The sequence below is a fragment of the Oryx dammah genome, unplaced genomic scaffold, assembly GCF_014754425.2.
Source record: "Oryx dammah isolate SB20612 unplaced genomic scaffold, SCBI_Odam_1.1 HiC_scaffold_2, whole genome shotgun sequence".
Lineage (NCBI taxonomy): Eukaryota > Metazoa > Chordata > Mammalia > Artiodactyla > Bovidae > Oryx > Oryx dammah.
This window is the reverse complement of record NW_024070186.1, coordinates 48,313,596-48,330,877: the sequence shown is the minus strand read 5'-3', so window position 1 is coordinate 48,330,877 and position 17,282 is coordinate 48,313,596. Positions and strand designations below refer to the sequence as shown.

At 42.6% G+C, this 17,282-nt stretch overlaps 1 protein-coding gene across 1 annotated transcript in view; it reads left to right on the top strand.

The window, feature by feature from the left end:
* The window catches only part of RARRES1 (retinoic acid receptor responder 1), a 41,557-nt gene extending 24,982 nt beyond the window's left edge, over nt 1-16,575 (top strand). The window contains exons 2-6 of the mRNA XM_040247675.1: nt 567-629; nt 2,951-3,134; nt 6,086-6,222; nt 16,108-16,170; nt 16,250-16,575. Coding sequence (XP_040103609.1) covers nt 567-629; nt 2,951-3,134; nt 6,086-6,222; nt 16,108-16,170; nt 16,250-16,399 — 597 coding nt within the window. The 3' untranslated portion in view covers nt 16,400-16,575. The remainder of the gene's footprint in view (nt 1-566; nt 630-2,950; nt 3,135-6,085; nt 6,223-16,107; nt 16,171-16,249) is intronic.
* The last annotated feature ends 707 nt before the right edge of the window (nt 16,576-17,282 follow it).

The window sequence follows — 17,282 nt, the reverse complement described above, 5'->3', positions numbered from 1 at the left end:
CGTCTGTTTCTCCTCCAGCTGCTCCCACAAAGCCAGCTTCTAGCATCAGGACCAGTTTCCCCCTCTCAACCTTCCTGTTTGTGAGCAGCTGTCAAATCAGCAAGCAGAGTGGCATGATCAGACCAAAATTTGAGATCTTTTCTCCTGGTTAAAAAAAAAAATAGATTTTATTCAGGTATAAGTGCTACAGCTTCCATTTGCATGTCATGTTATCCCAAGAGAGTAAGTGGTTGTTGTTCAGTTACTAAGTCTTGTCTGATTGTTCGTGATTCCATGGACTGCAGCGCGCCAGGCTTCCCTGTCCTTCACCATCTCTTGGAGCTTGCTCAAACTCATGTCCATTGAGTCGGTGATGCCATCCAACTATCTTGTCCTCTGTTGTCCCCTTCTCCTCCTGCCTTCAATCTTTCCCAGCATCAGGGACTTTATCAATGAGTTGACTCTTTGCATCAGGCGGCCAAAGTATGGAAGCTTCAACTTCATAATCAGTCTTCCCAATGAATATTCACGTTTGATTTCTGTCAACAGAACTTCCACTTGGCTAAAATTCCATTTCTGTGCTTCAGGTTAATCAGAAGAAGGAATATAAATTTGACCTGGTGTTTACCACAGAATTCTACAGAGCAGAGGTAAGCTGCCATGGTTCGTGAAGTGTCCCATTAACAACTTTTATGGATTTTTTTTTTTAAGTGAGAATCTTAATATTGGGTTGGCCAAGAAGTTCATTTGGAGTTTTCCATAATACATGAACAGACTTTTTGATCAAACCTGTATATAGAGGCCTGGAGATTTACTTGTGTGCGTGTGTTTTTCTGTCCTGCTTCGTTTTCTGTTTGTTTTCAAGAATCGAAGACTAGAGCTTGGCAGGACAACTTCATGACCTTAAACAGGGTTGCTTTTAAAACAGTCCACACAGCCATCTTTGTCGCTAGGAGGGTGTTTCACGCTCTTGCATCCGCTGCCCCTCCCGCACATCTCAGAATCCCTGGAGTGACTCACTTCTAAATGCCAGCCTGCTCTTTTCCTGTCAGCTGGTGACATTTCTCGTTAGTGGGCTGGCATAGCGGGAGACCATCTCCGGGAGCTGCCCTGAGCAGAGGTATTCTGTAACCCAGAGCAGCCTATCACGCCGCAGGCACCTTCAGCCTCTCCAGTTGTGACCCAGCAGGCCATGATTCTCCAAGTTTCCTTTCCCCTGCTGTCAAGAAGAGAGTTAACAGGAGATCCAGACAGAAATCAGAGCCGGATGAACTTCCCAGTGCTGGGCCGAGCTGGGAGGCATCAACTAGAACCTGGGTGGAGGCAGCAGCCCAAAGCCCTCTATGTGGCACTGAGTCAGGGCTGCAGGGGTGGGCAGGCAGCACCAAGGTGTCTCAGGGAGGCAGAGCTTCAGAGAAGGCCGGGCCCCTCCAGTGGAGGCTTCTGGAAGAAAGCTTACCAGTATTCCGAACTGACCGGACAACAGTCCACCAACTTTGCTTATTAACCTGAGAATTAACATTTTATTAAAGCATAAGGATGGTGCTTTTGGTTTCTGTGTTGCTAGCGGAGGTGTTCAATTAAAGCAAAAGGGAAAATGACTACTAGATTATTTTGATCTGCTGTGCTTCTCTGAAGGGCATGGGGAGCTAATGAGGGGCTGAGGAGAGTTCTTTCATCTTCAGGCAACTGCTTTGATTCTGTGGGGCCAACTGGGGGGGGGAAGAAAAATAAAACAAAAGGGACAACACCCATTTCCTTTTCCCTGCTTTGGAAATAGCTTTGACCTCAAAGGAGCCCACATGCCAGCCCTGTCTTTTGCCCTTGATAAGCCTCTTCACCATTTCCCTGCATGGCACTGATGATTAGGAAAGCCTATTGCAGTTTTTGTGGGGTTTTTGGCCTTAGTTCTAGGAAGGGGAGCTTATTAGGTAAATCCAATCTTGATTACAATTTGTTTGTGGGCTTTTTTTTTTTTTTTTTTTTGGTTGTTTTAAACTGGGACTCCACCCAGTTCAAATAACTAAAAGCGAAAAGAACTTAGTTGGTCAACTGACCAAGTTGTTACAGGAGTTTACTCGGGCCATGAACTTCCTCAAATCATAGGCCCAGTGGATGGTTTGAGCAAACATGCATTTTTCTGAGAAGCAGTTCCTTGGCTTTTATTGTTAGATTGAGGAATCAGTGACCTAAAAGGGTAAAGAACTGTCCCAGAAATGAGTCGTGCACTTGATGTCTACTTAAAGCATCCAGCTACCCAGCTCCGTGTCTCTGGGTTAGAAAGTGAGGGCGATCCCAGAACACTCAGCGTGTCCAGGTTTCAATGTGAGTATAAGCTGACAGCCCTCAGTCACGTGGATAGTTGGAGCAGCCCCTCAGGGGTGGTTTGTGCTTCTACTTCTTCCAGATTAGATCTCTGGGCTCTCCAGAGCTAGGGCCCCGGCATCACAGACACAGCTCAGGTCCTGGCTGACCACTTACCTACTAGCTGTGACACGTGGAGGAGGTTCCTTTGTAATCGTCAGTCTTAATCTGTAAAATTGGAGTAAGAGGACCAAATTCATCAGGCAGCATGATGGTATTGTCACTTGTGTTCATGGAGATCAGCTTCCTCTTCGTCAAAGTTTGCAAGCTTGAGTTCCAACTGAGTATTACATTGGTCCCAGAGAGGAAAGTACCTGTCCTAGAGTTTTGAGTTGAGCAGCGCTCGCAGCTGTCAGTGAGTATTTCTTTGGAAAATGCCCAGCCTTCTTTCCTAAGGGCACCATCAGAAAGCACGAATTTAAGAGACAGCAAAGGCTGAAGATTGTTGTGTTTAGTGTGAGCCCCAAAATCACACTCTACAAAGCAGACATGCAGGCCAGGGCATACCTGCCATGTACGGGGAGCTCCCCAGTCTTGTGTTTGTACATTGGGGTGGGTGTGAAGTGATGAGGAACCATCCTTTTTAATTCCAAAATCTTTATTTCAGGAAGGTGAGAAACGTCTGGGAACATGTTCTGCTCAAGTATTTTTCAGGAATGATAAACCCAGACCAGCCGTTAATGTGACATGTACTCAGCTCATTAAGAAGGAGAGGAGACAGGAAGAGGATTACCAGCTCTACAAGCTCATGAAGCAACTTAAAAGGCCCTTGAACGCAGTCAGGATTCCTGGTATATACCCATCTCTGGAATGTCTATATTCAGGAATGTGTGTCATTACTAAATTTCAAGAAGAATGATCATCTAAAAGTTTATTTCCCAAATGGCACTTTAACGACAGAAGGTGGTTTACCTCATTATTTAAACAAAATTCAGAAGTATCCTTTTCCGGTTCTCCTCCTCCAGTACAAGATAGTGACTCCATCAGGAACTATCTGTGCCCCTTTCACCTGCCCACTTCCATCCCAGACGCGGGCAGGGCAAGAGCCTGACTCCAGAAGAGGTGGAGGTCTTTGTAACAGGACCCACACACAGAGGTGCAGTTTTCAGGGCTGAGTCCAGGAGCCGAGGAGACGTTTCTAGAGGTTTCTAGTGGTGGTTTTGGGAACTTAAAGTGATGAGACCCTATCCAGGGCCTTGGCTATGCCCAGCATCGCGTTCTGCACCAGGGCTGGGCAAGTCGACTGTCTTGGGGCCTTGCTGGGAGGCTGTAGTGGAGTCGAGCTGATCTCATTTTAGGTCCGGAGCTAATGGGCAGTGGTGCCGTCTCTTCTGAGAAATGAACCTTGCCTCTCCAGTGACTCAGCTGAAGTGAAGCAGAGCCCATTTGCTCTGGCACTCAGAGACTGGGCACTTACCAGCAAATCCAATTTCCAAAACCGCAGAGTCATCTCTGCACCTGCACTGAGGCATTAGACTTGACATCTGGCCACCACAGTGCTCGCTGTGACTCTCTCTCAGCCTGCTCATTTGCCCGGAGGCTGTGAGAGACCCATTTCAGCGTGCAGGCCCTGCCATCTCCATTCATCACTGCATCTGTGTCCCTCCATTATAGGGGCCGAGTGTTCTGACAGACCTAGAGGTAGGATCCTGCTCTTTGTGCTTTTCAAATGCAGAGCTTGGATCGTTCTCCTTATAGGACTCTGGCAACCTGGATTAAATCCTGTTCCAAAGAATCAGAATCTCATACTGTAGTAGAATTTGCTTATATTTAACTGCCTGAAATAGGGGGCCACTGACTAATACTTACAATCTAGTTTTTTAGGGATTAATCCCCTACTTAGCTAAGTGCAAATGGGAAGAAAAGGGGGCTTCCCAAGTGGCGCTAGTGGTAGAGAACCCACCTGCCAATGCAGGAGACATAAGAGACGCAGGTTCGACCCCTGGGTCAGGAAGATCCCTGGAGAAGGAAATGGCAACCCACTCCAGTCTTATTGCCTGGAGAATCCCATGGACAGAGGAGCCTGGCGGGCTACAGTCCCTGGGGTCTGTAGTCCCAGGCGAGAGTACTGGAGTGGGTTGCCATTGCCTTCTCCACATGTTGCTATGAAGATTCAAATGATTTAATAGAGTGCATGTTTTCATCAATGAAATCTACAAGTTCTCTTGTCACTTTAAATTCAGCAGAGACATTTAATGGTGCTGTTTATAGCCTGTATATATAAAATTATCTACTTATAACTGAAAAGGTTTGGTTTTGGATAAAGTGAATCAAAATCCATGTTGGAGTAGGCAATTCAACTCTCAGCAGATCCCATTATTTAATTAACCCAGGGTTTTTGACTGTTGAGCAGTTTTCTCTACAGTTGGTGAGTGAGAAGATCTAATCCATTTTATGGTATCCTTGCTCTGCACTGTTTTTCCCCTAAAAAGTAATTGTCTAGTTTTCATTATAAGTAAAAAATTTCACCTTTTCTAATTTTATAAACTTCCTATAGATGAGCCCAATATGTTACGTATAAAAGACTGGGGAATAACCAGCTAAGTCCAAAGTGACTCTGCATCAGTGCTACTGAATTCATGCTGGACACAAATTCGGTTGCTCTCACTATTCGCAGTATTTTGTATAACTGATTTTTCTTCTGTGGTTAATTTTTTTTTATCTCAAGATTTAAACTCAGAGTGGCACTGTAAGATGAAGGGAGTCTTTCACTCTTTCTCACATGCATGCACGCGGGCACACACACACACACACACACACACGACAAGAATTCAAGGCTTAGCTCAAATCTCATCTCTGTGACATTTTCCCCAACTTCTTCAGCCCAGAGAAATCTCCCATTTCCTGTGCCCTCCTCTTCTCTCTAATCTTCCCTCTCTTAAGAAAGGTGTCAGCTGCCTTTCTACACTGTCAACAAGAAGAGGTAGGGTCTCTCTTGTATTGCCTACAGCACCCAAGCAATCAATGAATGCCTTCTGAACTGATACTGTTATAAATCAATCAAGTTCTACCAACACAGAGCAGAATTTATGCGAAAGATTATTTTACCAAGAAGGGTTCATTTCATAAGTAAGCTGTTAGTATTCCTCACATATTAAACTATTATTAGGCTTTAATACAGACCAGGAATATCTCTTTCAAACTACATAAATGATGGTCCATGAACAACTCATAAATAACTTGCTAAAATTAGAGATCCTAAAAGTCACAAAAGATAATTAGTCATTGTTTCCCTACCTATCCCAGTATCTGATATTAAGTAATTTTTAAAAAATAAATGCTGAATTTAAAAGATTACAGTCCCAAAATCAATACCACAGGAAAAACCCACTTGATTTTTTTCATTTGGTCAAAAAAAAAAAGTGACAGATGCTGCCACTGATTGGCTTTAATGCCTAGGATCAGAGAAGGACAAAGACATTTGCTAGATTGGTGAAGACCAGCACATTCACTGTAGATCGAAGGTAGAAAATGATGTGGAGAATATAACTGATAGATATTCCCATCTAATTAAAAGATTGAAGATTTTTAGATTAATCATTACAGCTCTTAGTTTGCATTTATGTAATACAGCAAGTAGCCCTTAAACTGTTTTTTAGTAGCTCTACTTACCAGGCAAGCTGAAGCATGTAAACCTCTATCCAACGTAGACACAGATATGAGTCCTGTCTGACTACTGAAACTTCTAAACTTTTGTCCCATAAATGTCTTAACACAAATGCACTTTTTTTTTTTCCTTCAGACAGTCATGGATATATTGCTCCATCTCTGAAACCCATCTGGAACCTAGCTTTTCTGGGCAGCTCTTACGTGATGTGGCAAAAGACAACACCGTTTCTACACTACTTCATGTCACAGATTAGCAGTGTCAAGCAGTGGGTAAGAAAAACAAAAAATTAACTTGTAACCCAAGGGATACAACCAGCGCAATGTTCTTAGAAAAAATTAATATGAATTTCTAGATTTGTGGCAAGAGTTTTAACAGCATTTCATTCACTCAATAAATATGTGAATGTCAGGTACTCTTTTGGGGACTGAGGATATAGCAGTGAACAAAAGACTCAAATGTAGCTGTCTGTATTGGGACTGATTCTAGTGAGAGAAGATGGTGAACTGAAAAACAAGGAAATGTGTATCAAATGGTGATAAGGGCTATGGAGAAAAATAAAGTAGGGAGAAGGGAATGTGGGGTATTGAGAGAATTATACTTTAGTCTAAAGTAAGGCCCCTCTAATTTGAGCAGAGGTCCAAGAGAAGTGAGAGCAAGCCATGCCCCCAGAAGAGAAGGGGTTTCAGGCAGAGGGATCCGAGGTGGCAGTGTGGCTGATGGGCTGGATGAGTCCACACAAGGCCTGGGAGGCCATCAGAAGGACCTTATAATTTACTTACTACAGGACTTTTTAGCAGAAGAGTGACAATCTGACTTCCAGATTGGATCATTTTGGCTGCTGTGTTGAGAACAGACTAGACAGACAAGGGTAGAAACAGGCAGAACAAGAGAGTATTGCAGTGACCTAAGCAAAGTCTGCTGGTAACTTGGATCAGGTGGCAACTGTGGAGGCGGTGAGAAGCATTTGGATTTTGAAGACGGACTAACAGTATTTGTTGATGGGCTGAATGTGGAATGTCCGACAATGAGAAAAGTTGAGAATGATTCTTAGGCTTTGGCATGAATAACCAGAAGGCTACTTTTCATTTACAGAAGAACAGATTTGGGTAGAAATTAGCTTGATTTGGGGCATTCTAAATTCCAAGTAGGGAATTTGGATAGTCCTCTGATCGTAAGAGTCTGAAGTTCAGGGGAGAGGTCTGGGTTGGTGTCAACAGCAACGCTGCTGTTTAGTCGCTCAGTTGTGTCTGATTCTGCGACCCCATGGACTGCAGCACACCAGGCTTCCCTGTCTTTCACCGTCTCCTGGAGCTTGCTCAAACTCATGTCCACTGAGTCGGTGATGCCATCCAACCATCTTGTCCTCTGTCGTCCCCTTCTCCTGCTGCCTTCAGTCTTTTGCAGCATCAGGGTCTTTTCTGCTGAGTGATCTCTTTGCATCAGTCCTTCCAATAAATATTCAGGATTGATCTCCTTTAGGACTGACTGGTTTGATCTCCTTGTAGTCCAGGGGACTCTCAAGAGTCTCCTCGAACACCACAGTTCAAAAGCATCAATTCTTTGGCGCTCAGCTCTCTTTATAGTCTAACTCTCACATCCATACATGACTCCTAGAAAAACCATAGCTTTGACTAGATGGAACTTTGTTAGCAAAGTAATGTCTCTGCTTTTCACTATGCTGTCTAGGTTTGCCATAGCTTTTCTTCCCAGGAGCTGGTGTCTTTTAGTTTCATGGCTGTAGTCACCATCTGCAGTGATTTTGGAGCCCTAGAAAATAAAGTCTGTCATTGTTTCCATTGTTTCTCCATCTATTTGCCATGAAGTGATGGGACCAAATGTCATGATTTTCATTTTTTGAATGTTGAGTTTTAAGTCAGTTTTTCCACTCTCCTCTTTCACCTTCATCAAGAGGCTCTTTAGTTCCTCTTCACTTTCTTCCATAAGAGTGGTGTCATCTGTGTATCTGAGGTTATTGATATTTCTGTCAGCAATCTTGATTCCAGCTTGTGCTTCATTCAGCCCAACATTTCGATGTACTCTGTATATAAGTTACATAAGCAGAGTGACAAGATACAGCCTTGATGTACTCCTTTCCCAATTTGGAACCAGTCCGTTGTTCCATGTCTGGTTCTAACTGTTGCTTCTTGGCCTGCATACAGATTGCTCAGGAGGCAGGTAAGCTGGTCTGGTATTTCCATCTCGTTAAGAATTTTCCAGTTTGTTGTTGTGATCCACATAAAGGCTTCAGTGTAGTCAGTGAAGCAGTAGTAGAGGTTTTTCTGAAATCCTCTTGCTTTTTCTATGATGCAATGAATGTTGGCAATTTGATTTCTTGGTCCTCTGCCTTTTCTAAATCCAGCATGAACATCTGTTCACGTACTATTGAAGCCTGGCTTGGAGAATTTTGAGCATTGCTTTGCTAGCATGTGCAATGAATGCAATTGTGTGGTAGTTTGAATATTCTTTCGCATTGTCCTTCTTTGGGATTGGAATGAAAACTGATCTTTTCCAGTCCTGTGGCCACTGCTGAGTTTTCCAAATTTGCTGGCATATTGAGGGAAGCACTTTAACACCATCATCTTTTAGGATCTGAAATAGCTCAACTGGAATGCCATCACCTCCACTAGCTTTGTCTGTAGTGATGCTTTCTAAGGCCCACTTGACTTTGCACTCCAGGATGTCTGGCTCTAGGTGAGTGATCAAACCATCATGTTTATCTGGGTCATTAAGATCTCTTTTTTTTTGTATCAGTTCAGTTCAGTCGCTCAGTCGTGTCTGACTCTTTGCGACCCCATGAATCATAGCACGCCAGGCCTCCCTGTCCATCACCAGCTCCCGCAGTTCACTAAGACTCACGTCCATCGAGTCAGTGATGCCATCCAGCCATCTCATCCTCTGTCGTCCCCTTCTCCTCCTGCCCCCAATCCCTCCCAGCATCAGAGTCTTTTCCAATGAGTCAACTCTTCACATGAGGTGGCCAAAGTACTGGAGTTTCAGCTTTAGCATCATTCCTTCCAAAGAAATCCCAGGGCTTATCTCCTTCAGAATGGACTGGTTGGATCTCCTTGCAGTCCAAGGGATTCTCAAGAGTCTTCTCCAACACCACAGTTCAAAAGCATCAATTTTTCGGCGCTCAGTTTTCTTCACAGTCCAACTCTCACATCCATACATCACCACAGGAAAAACCATAGCCTTGACTAGATGGACCTTAGTCGGCAAAGTAATGTCTCTGCTTTTGAATATGCTATCTAGGTTGGTCATAACTTTTCTTTGGGTATAGTTCTGTGTATTTTTGCCACCTCTTCTTAATATCTGCTTCTGTTAGGTCCATACCATTTCATTCCTTTATTGTGCCCATCTTTGCATGAAATATTCCCTTGGTATCTCTCATTTTCTCTAAGAGATCTCTAGTCTCCTATTCTATTGTTTTCCTCTGTTTCTTTGCATTGTTCACTTAGGATGCCTTTCTTATCTCTCCTTGCTAGTCTTTGGAACTCTGCGTTCAGATGGATTTTTCCTTTTCTCCTTTGCCTTTAGCTTCTCTTCTTTTCTCAGCTATTTGTAAGGCCTCCTCAGACAACCCTTTTGCCTTTTTGCATTTCTTTTTCTTGGGGATGGTTTTGATCACTGCCTCCTGTACAGTGTTATGAACCTCCATCCCTAGTCCTTCAGGCACTCTGTCTAGCAGATCTAATCCCTTGAATCTATTTGTCACTTGTACTGTATAATCATAAGTGTTTGATGTAGGTCATATCTGAATGGCCTAGTAGTTTTCCCTACTTTCTTCAACTGAAGTCTGAATTTTGCAATAAGTTTATGATCTGAGCCACAGTCAGCTCCTGGTCTTGTTTTTGCTGACTGTATAGAGTTTCTCCATCTTTGGCTGCAAAGAATGTAATCAGTCTGATTTCGGTGTTGACCATCTGGTGATGTCCATGTGTAGAGTCTTCTCGTGTTGTTGGAAGAGGGTGTTTCCTATGACCAGTGCATTCTCTTGGCAATACTGTTAGCCTGTGCCCTGCTTCATTTTATACTCCAAGGCCAAACACAACACAGAAGGCTTTTAAAGCCACGAGAGTGGATGAGATCAGAAAACGGATGTAGACAGAGAAAGGTCATGTAAGGACTGGAACACTTCTAACTTTAGAAGTTGGAGATAGTAGAAAAGAAAGTCTTTCAAGGATGAGGGCTGATTGTATCAAATATTCCTGGGAAGACAAAGAAGATGAGGCCCAAGAATTGGCCGTTTCATACAGTCAGTTGGCAAGCTTATCAAGTTGTCTCACTGGCACAGTGTGGGTGAACTCTTGACTGGAGCAGGGTAAGGAAAGAATGGGAATGGAAAGGGTCACTCCTTGTCTCAAGGAATTTAGCTATAAAGGGGAATTTAAAAAAAAGAGACTAGCACTGGAGGGTGGGTCACGTGGGTTTTCTGTTGTATTTTCAGGTTGGGAGATTCAGCAACATATTTGTATGTTGATGAGAAAAATCCAGTAAAGAGGGGTGAAGTAGAACTTGTAGGGAAGAGAAGGAAGACTTGATGGAGTTAGTATCTTTGGAGAGATACAGAGAGGATAAGGTCAATCCAGGAGACCTTGGTAAAGGGCACAGGGTTCCCCTGGAGGAATGCAGACAGGTGTGGGACAGGTGCTGCTGGGAGGGCTGATGTCATGTGGTAGCTTGTGGAAGTTCTCTTCTGTCTCTTCTCAGTGAAAAATGAGGGAAAGTCACCAGCTGAGAGCAAGGATGAGACAGGAGGTGATGGGGTGTGTGTGTGTGTGTGTTGGTGGAGGGCAAGGGGGAGTCGTGGATTTGAGCATCACACAGCTCTGCAGGCCCTAGGTCTGTGGTCATGAACTGAAATTAGGGCCAGTCTTCCTCAGCTGGTTGGGTGTTCTCTGGTGGCTCAGATGGTAAAGAATCTGCCTGTAATGCAAGAGATCTGGGTTTGATCCCTGAGGAGGAAATGGCAACCACTCCAGTATTCTTGCCTGGAGAATCCCATGGACAGAGGAGACTGGTGGGCTACAGTCCTTGGGTTCGCAGAGTTGGATACGCCTGAACGATTAACACTTTCATGCTGGGTGTGGACATGGAGAAGGCTGAGTGGGGGTTTTCTCAGCCAGTTATGATGTGCAGGGAGGGGAGGGGCATTTCCAGAGTAAACAATATCAACTATTCTGCAAGAGGCAAGCTGAGCTAACTTTAAGTACAGATTTCTAAAAATCATTTTCTTCTCGGGTGGGTGAAGCAGTGGATTCACTGTGGATTGCTCAGTGAGTATCTTCTGAGGACAAGGGTTTGCCCAGCATCCAGTTAGCATTATTAATGCCAGTAAGAGCTTGGTATGCCTTTCAAAGGTCACTTGTAAAGTGGACAACTGTTTGAAATGTATTTTCTTTACTTATTGAAATGAACACATTTCTTTCCCCTACAGAGCACTTTTTAATAGAGATGACCATTTAAGTGAGAGTTGTTACATTAGGGGTCTGGATACAGTACTACGTCTTTTGTTAAGTCACTTTCTCTCAACTATCGAGACTTTAACACAAGACTTTAACTGAGAAGTTAGGGGAAATTGTTTAGTGTAGAAAATGGTGTCAAAGTAATAGAAATAATTTTAATGAGTGTCAGAGGAAAACTCAATAGGAAGAGAGAACAGAGACAAACAGAAAAATTAGTATCTGTTAATGGCAGTGTTTTCCATTGTTTGCATTTGTATATCTCACATCACCAAAGTCACCACCAGTTTTTGCTGTGGTTCAAAAACAGCAGCTCCATTTCTGGCTCATTCTCGCCTGTCTTGATGTCTATCATCTGTCCATCAGTATCGTTCAACCAGCCTGCAAAGTGGGAAAGTGGGGACAGATGTAACTGTAGGGTTAGGAAAATCAAACGCAGGGGGAGAATGGTCACTGAGTAGCTTTAGATTTTTACTCTGTGGTATTTGGGTTTTAGATAAATAATAATTGAATGTGCAACTGCTTGCTGGGTCACCTAAGGCAAATCACTTCTCTTAGGACTATGAAATGAAGATTAACAAACTTATTTAGATTTATGTTAGCTTCAGTACTGAAGCAACTTGGAAATTTGGTTTAAGGTTGATAGCATTTCAGATTGTTGTTGCTTCGTTATGTCTGACTCTTTTGTGACGCTATGGGCTGTAGCCTACCAGGTGCCTCTGTCCATGGAATTCTCCAGGGAAGAATACTGGAGTGAGTTGCCATTCATTTCTCTAGGGGAATCTTCCTAACCCAGGGATTGAACTCATGTCTCTTGCATTGGCAGGTGGATTCTTTACCACTGAGTCACCTGGGAAGCCTACATTTCAGATCAGAGTTATCTTATTTTTACAGGCAGTCTCCCATCCAAGTACTAACTGGGCCTGACCCTTGTTAGCTTAGCTTCCAAGATTAGAGTTCTCTTAAAGAAAAGTATGCACAAACCCTCATAGATTTTCAAATTCTGCTGTTTGGTAGCCACTAAAGATTTTTGTGATCTTTCAGAAAAAGAAAAAAAAAAAAAAAAACCAGCAAGAAGCAAAACAAGCAACATTTTTTTTTTTAAGTCACCAAGATCAGAAAGTCTCGGGACTGTCCCTAGACTAGAGCCAGGAAGGCAGGGCTGACAAAGCCAAGAGAGAGAAGCAAGGAGTGACTGGAGGGGCCCCGCGGCCCAAGGTAGCTCAGGAAACTGTCATCCCCTTCTCCTCCTGCCCCCAATCCCTCCCAGCATCAGGGTCTTTTCCAATGAGTCAACTCTTCGCATGAGGTGGGCAAAGTACTGGAGTTTCAGCTTCAGCATCAGTCCTTCCAGTGAACACCCAGGGCTGATTGATCTCCTTGCTAGTTTATTATAGAAATGCAAATTAAAACTACAGGGAGGTACCACCGCACACTGCTCAGAATGGCCATCACATCTTAAATGTCTACAAGTAGAAATTCTGGAGGTTTGGAGAAAAGGAAACTTCCTAAAACTGTTGGTGGGAATGTAAGTTGATTCAGCCACTATGGAAAACAGCAGGGAGGTTCCTTAGAAAACTAAGGAATAGCAAACTAAAAGTAGAATTACCATATGATCCAGCAGTTCCACCCCTAGACATATATCCTGAGAAAACCATCATCCGAAAAGATACTCATGCCCATAGCAGCGTTATTTACAATACAGCCAAGACATGGAAGCAACCTAAACTGTCCATCAGCAGACGAACAGATAACGAGGATGTAGTGTACACGCAGTGTTACTCAGTCATAAAAGGGAATGAGACTGTGCCATTGGCAGTTTCAAGGGTGGACCTTGAGATTATCATACTAAGTGAAGTCAGTCAAACACCATGCAATATCACTTATGTGTTGAATCTAAAATAGGATACAAATGAACTTATTTATGAAACAGAAAGACTCACAAACATAGAAAACAAACTTATGGTTACCAAAGGGGAAAAGGGGGTAGGAGAGGGGTAAATTAGCAGATACAAACCACTATATATAAAATAACCAACAAGGACCTACTGCAACATAGGAAAAAGAATATGTACATCTATGTATAACTGAGTCACCTGGCTGTACACAGAAACTAGCAACACTGTAAATCAACTACATTTCAATGAAAACAAAACAAAACTTTTCATAGCATATACTAATAAGCTAAGCCTACTTATTCTCTACTAAAACCACCCTGGTTCTGCTAGGGATCATTCCTTTTTTAGAGGTGAGCGGGGCAGTAGGGGGTCATGAGTAAGGAAACCAAACACTTCAGGTCTATCTCTAGGAAGATTATAGCACTGAATTATCAGGAAAATTTGACAGTAGGCCATCAGTTTGGACTGAGGTTTTGACATATGTGATGATTTGAACAAAACTAAGGGATTATTTCTGAATAATATTAAAAATGATGGCTCCCTGGCAGACAGAGCCTACTTGGTGTGAGCAGTGCACCCTGGATACTTTGGCAGGTTCATGGACGTGCCTTGTCTGGGCTGCAGTTCTTTACTAAGCCTAGTTTCAATAACTTTATTAAGGAAGTGAAGTCGCTCAGTCGTGTCGGACTCTGCGACCGTGGACTGTAGCCCACCAAGCTCCTCCATCCATGGGATTCTCCAGGCAAGAATACTGGAGTGGGTTGCCATTTCCTTCTCCAGGGGATCTTCCCGACCCAGGGATCGAACCCAGGTCTCCCACATTGCAGGCAAACGCTTTAACCTCTGCACCACCAGGGAAGCCCGATTATTAAGGAAAGTCTTAATTAAATGTAGAGAGTGTCCAAGCATTACAATAACCCAAATTTTTGTGTGGATTATTAATTGGAATGCCATCATTTATTTCAGGCCTTTTCCTGTTTTGCCATAAATCTGGAGATTGCCACTGTTTCCTTCAGAAATGCTATTTTCAAAAACAAAGAGACACTGCCCTGAAAACATACATATAAGACCAGGTTTTTTTCTTTAATTAATTTAAATTGGAGGCTAATTACAATATTGTAGTGGTTTTTACTGACATGAATCAGCTATGTGTGTACATGTGTTCTTTGATTGATCCAGGCCCACTCTTTTTACCTTATCCCCCCTCCCTTTCTCCACCTGATGGAAATTTCATGGCTTGTAAAAAATCTTAATACCAATTTTTTTAGCTGTAGAAATACATGGTAAGCAGACCTTGAGAAATCGTGCAGGCAGCACAGAAGTCTAAGACAAGAATTACGCAGCACAGCAGCCAGCTGTGTCAATAGAGCCCAAGGTCAAGATCGCCACCAAATGAGTCAAACATGCTAAATCTACCCCCAAAGCCAGCAATGCCCAACTGACAACTGGAGCCTCCAGAAGCTGTTCCTTTATAGAAAAGAGACACTACATGTTCTCTTAGGAATTCTTTGACTGTGCAGTCTGTCTTTTGGATATGTGCTTTCATCATTCATGGGTACACTGCTAGGCAGAAGGCAAACCTACCCAGTGATGAAAAGCATCACAGAAAAGCGGTCAATTTGTGATTGATCCAGGCCCACTCTTTTTACCTTATCCCTCCCTCCCTTTCTCCACCTGATGGAAATTTCGTGGCTTGTAAAAAATCTTCAACAGTGTAAGCAAAGGGGAGACAGAATGTAGTATCTCCTTTTTGTTTGTTTTTGCTTTTTCATATTCTTAAATAGTCTCAACAAAAGCCTGGTGGATTGAAGTCACAATCCAAATTAATTTAAATATTTCTTCCTTTTTTTTTTTTTTAACGAAAGGGATAAGCTCTTTTGCAGCCCAAGCAGTTACTGCAAAATACAGGAAATTGATTTAGTCACTCTTAACATTTATAAAAGTCAATTGAATAAAAGAGATGTGGGAGACTGCCTGCTTACCTGGAAAATGTGCTGGTTTTAGTAGCAGTATGGTAAAACATGAAGGATGTGGGTGGTAGAGTCCATAGATTTATCTGGGTTTGAATCCCCATTTATCATCTACTAGCTGTAACCTCAAGTTACCTTCCCTATAAAACTAGGGCTTACCTGGTTGCTCAAATGGTAAAGAATCTGCCTGCAATGCAGGAGACCCAGGTTTGATCCCTGGGTTGGGAAGATCCTCTGGAGAAAGGAATGGCAACCCACTCCAGTACTGTTACCTGGAAAATCCCATGGACAGAGGAGCCTGGTGGGCTACAGTCCATGGGGTTGCAAAGAGTCGGACACGACTGAACGACTACCATTACCAGAATACATATTCTTGCAGGACAGGAGAGTTCCATGAGAAAATGTATGAAATGCCTAGCACAGGACTTGGCCACAGTGGCCTTCTAGAAATCCTGGTTGCCCTGCCCTTGTCTTTACTGCCTGGCATAGCAGGTCTACATATCAGCTTGAGGTGCATATATGAGTATCAGTAGATTCTCCCTATCCCCATAGACCTTAGTCTCCATCAAAACCTGTAAGTATTAGAGAGAAAAAATGATAGAAAGATCTTACTAGATTTTCCTGACTTGGTGGCAAAACAGTAAGAATCCATGACTTCTACATCTTGATGTAGGATAGCACCAAAGGAGATGAGGCTAGACTCAAAGAGGCGGCAGGTGATTCAAGGCACCCACTGGAGAAGTTATGTAAGATGAGCCTTCCAAATTCTGAGCTAATATAAACCTATCCTATCTATTGCACTAATTCTTTTTTTCTTCTTCTAGAAAACAAATGATGATGCAATTGATTTTGATTATACTGTTCTACTCCATGAATTCTCAACACAGGTAAAGCATAATGGTACATAGAATTGCTTAAACCGGAAGTTTTGGCAGATCATAATCTTTTAGAACTCTTGTTCCCCAGGAAATTATTCCCTGCCGTATTCACTTGGTCTGGTACCCCAGCAAACCACTGAAAGTGAAGTACCACTGTCAAGAGCGACAGATACCAGAAGAAGCCTCTGGAACTGAAGAAGGATCGGCTGTGGCACCGACGGAGCTCAGTAATTTCTGAAAAGCAAGACAATCTGTCTATACCACATTCTAAACAAAATGACTGCACTCTGCATTAAATAGCCTAAATCATTATTCTAGTAAAACAGCCAAGTATAAGGCAATCTAATAATTTAGGAAAGCCTGTGATTACAAATAAATATTCAAACATTAAAAGATATTGGGATTTTTGTTTCTTGATGGGTATGGTTTAGTTTTTAACTCTGGGAATAGGTACATACTGAACTCTGCTCAGTGACCCCACAGGTTCCTCAGGGTTTCAGCCCTCAAGTATAAAATCTAGTTAATCAGTATATACCACAGCTGCACTAATAAGTATTTATAACAAAATTGATGGTCGCGTCTCTCAATCTGCATTTCTCAGTAGTTTTATCATATTGCAGGCAACTAATTTGTATTCTTAAATTGCTTCTATCTAGTATGTAAAGACATGGACTCTTACAAAAGAAAAGATGAATTATACTATTGTTTTTTAGCAGATACAGTTTATGTACTACTCCATGTAAAACCCCAACTCTCTGCAGTCATCTTCTCAACATCCACTGGATTTAAGAATTTTAAGTTTTCCATAGCATTGGAAACAGCCATTTAAAGAAAATATCAGATCCCCAACATACATGATAATGCAGAGAAGATACTTTAAGAGTTCAAATGAAAATACTTTAAGATTTCAAACAATCTAGTGATAGATAAAGCCGACACAAAGTAGTAAGCTCCTCTAACTGAAGTTTCCTAACTGTTTACCAAAAAGTGCCAAGAGCATTGTGAGCACATTCAGTGTCCGTGATTTCTAAACTTTCAGTGTCACGTTAAGAACTAGAAAGGGGTTTCATCTTTCTTGTCTCAACTTTCTAAGTCCTCTCATCCTTGTAAAGGCATTTTTA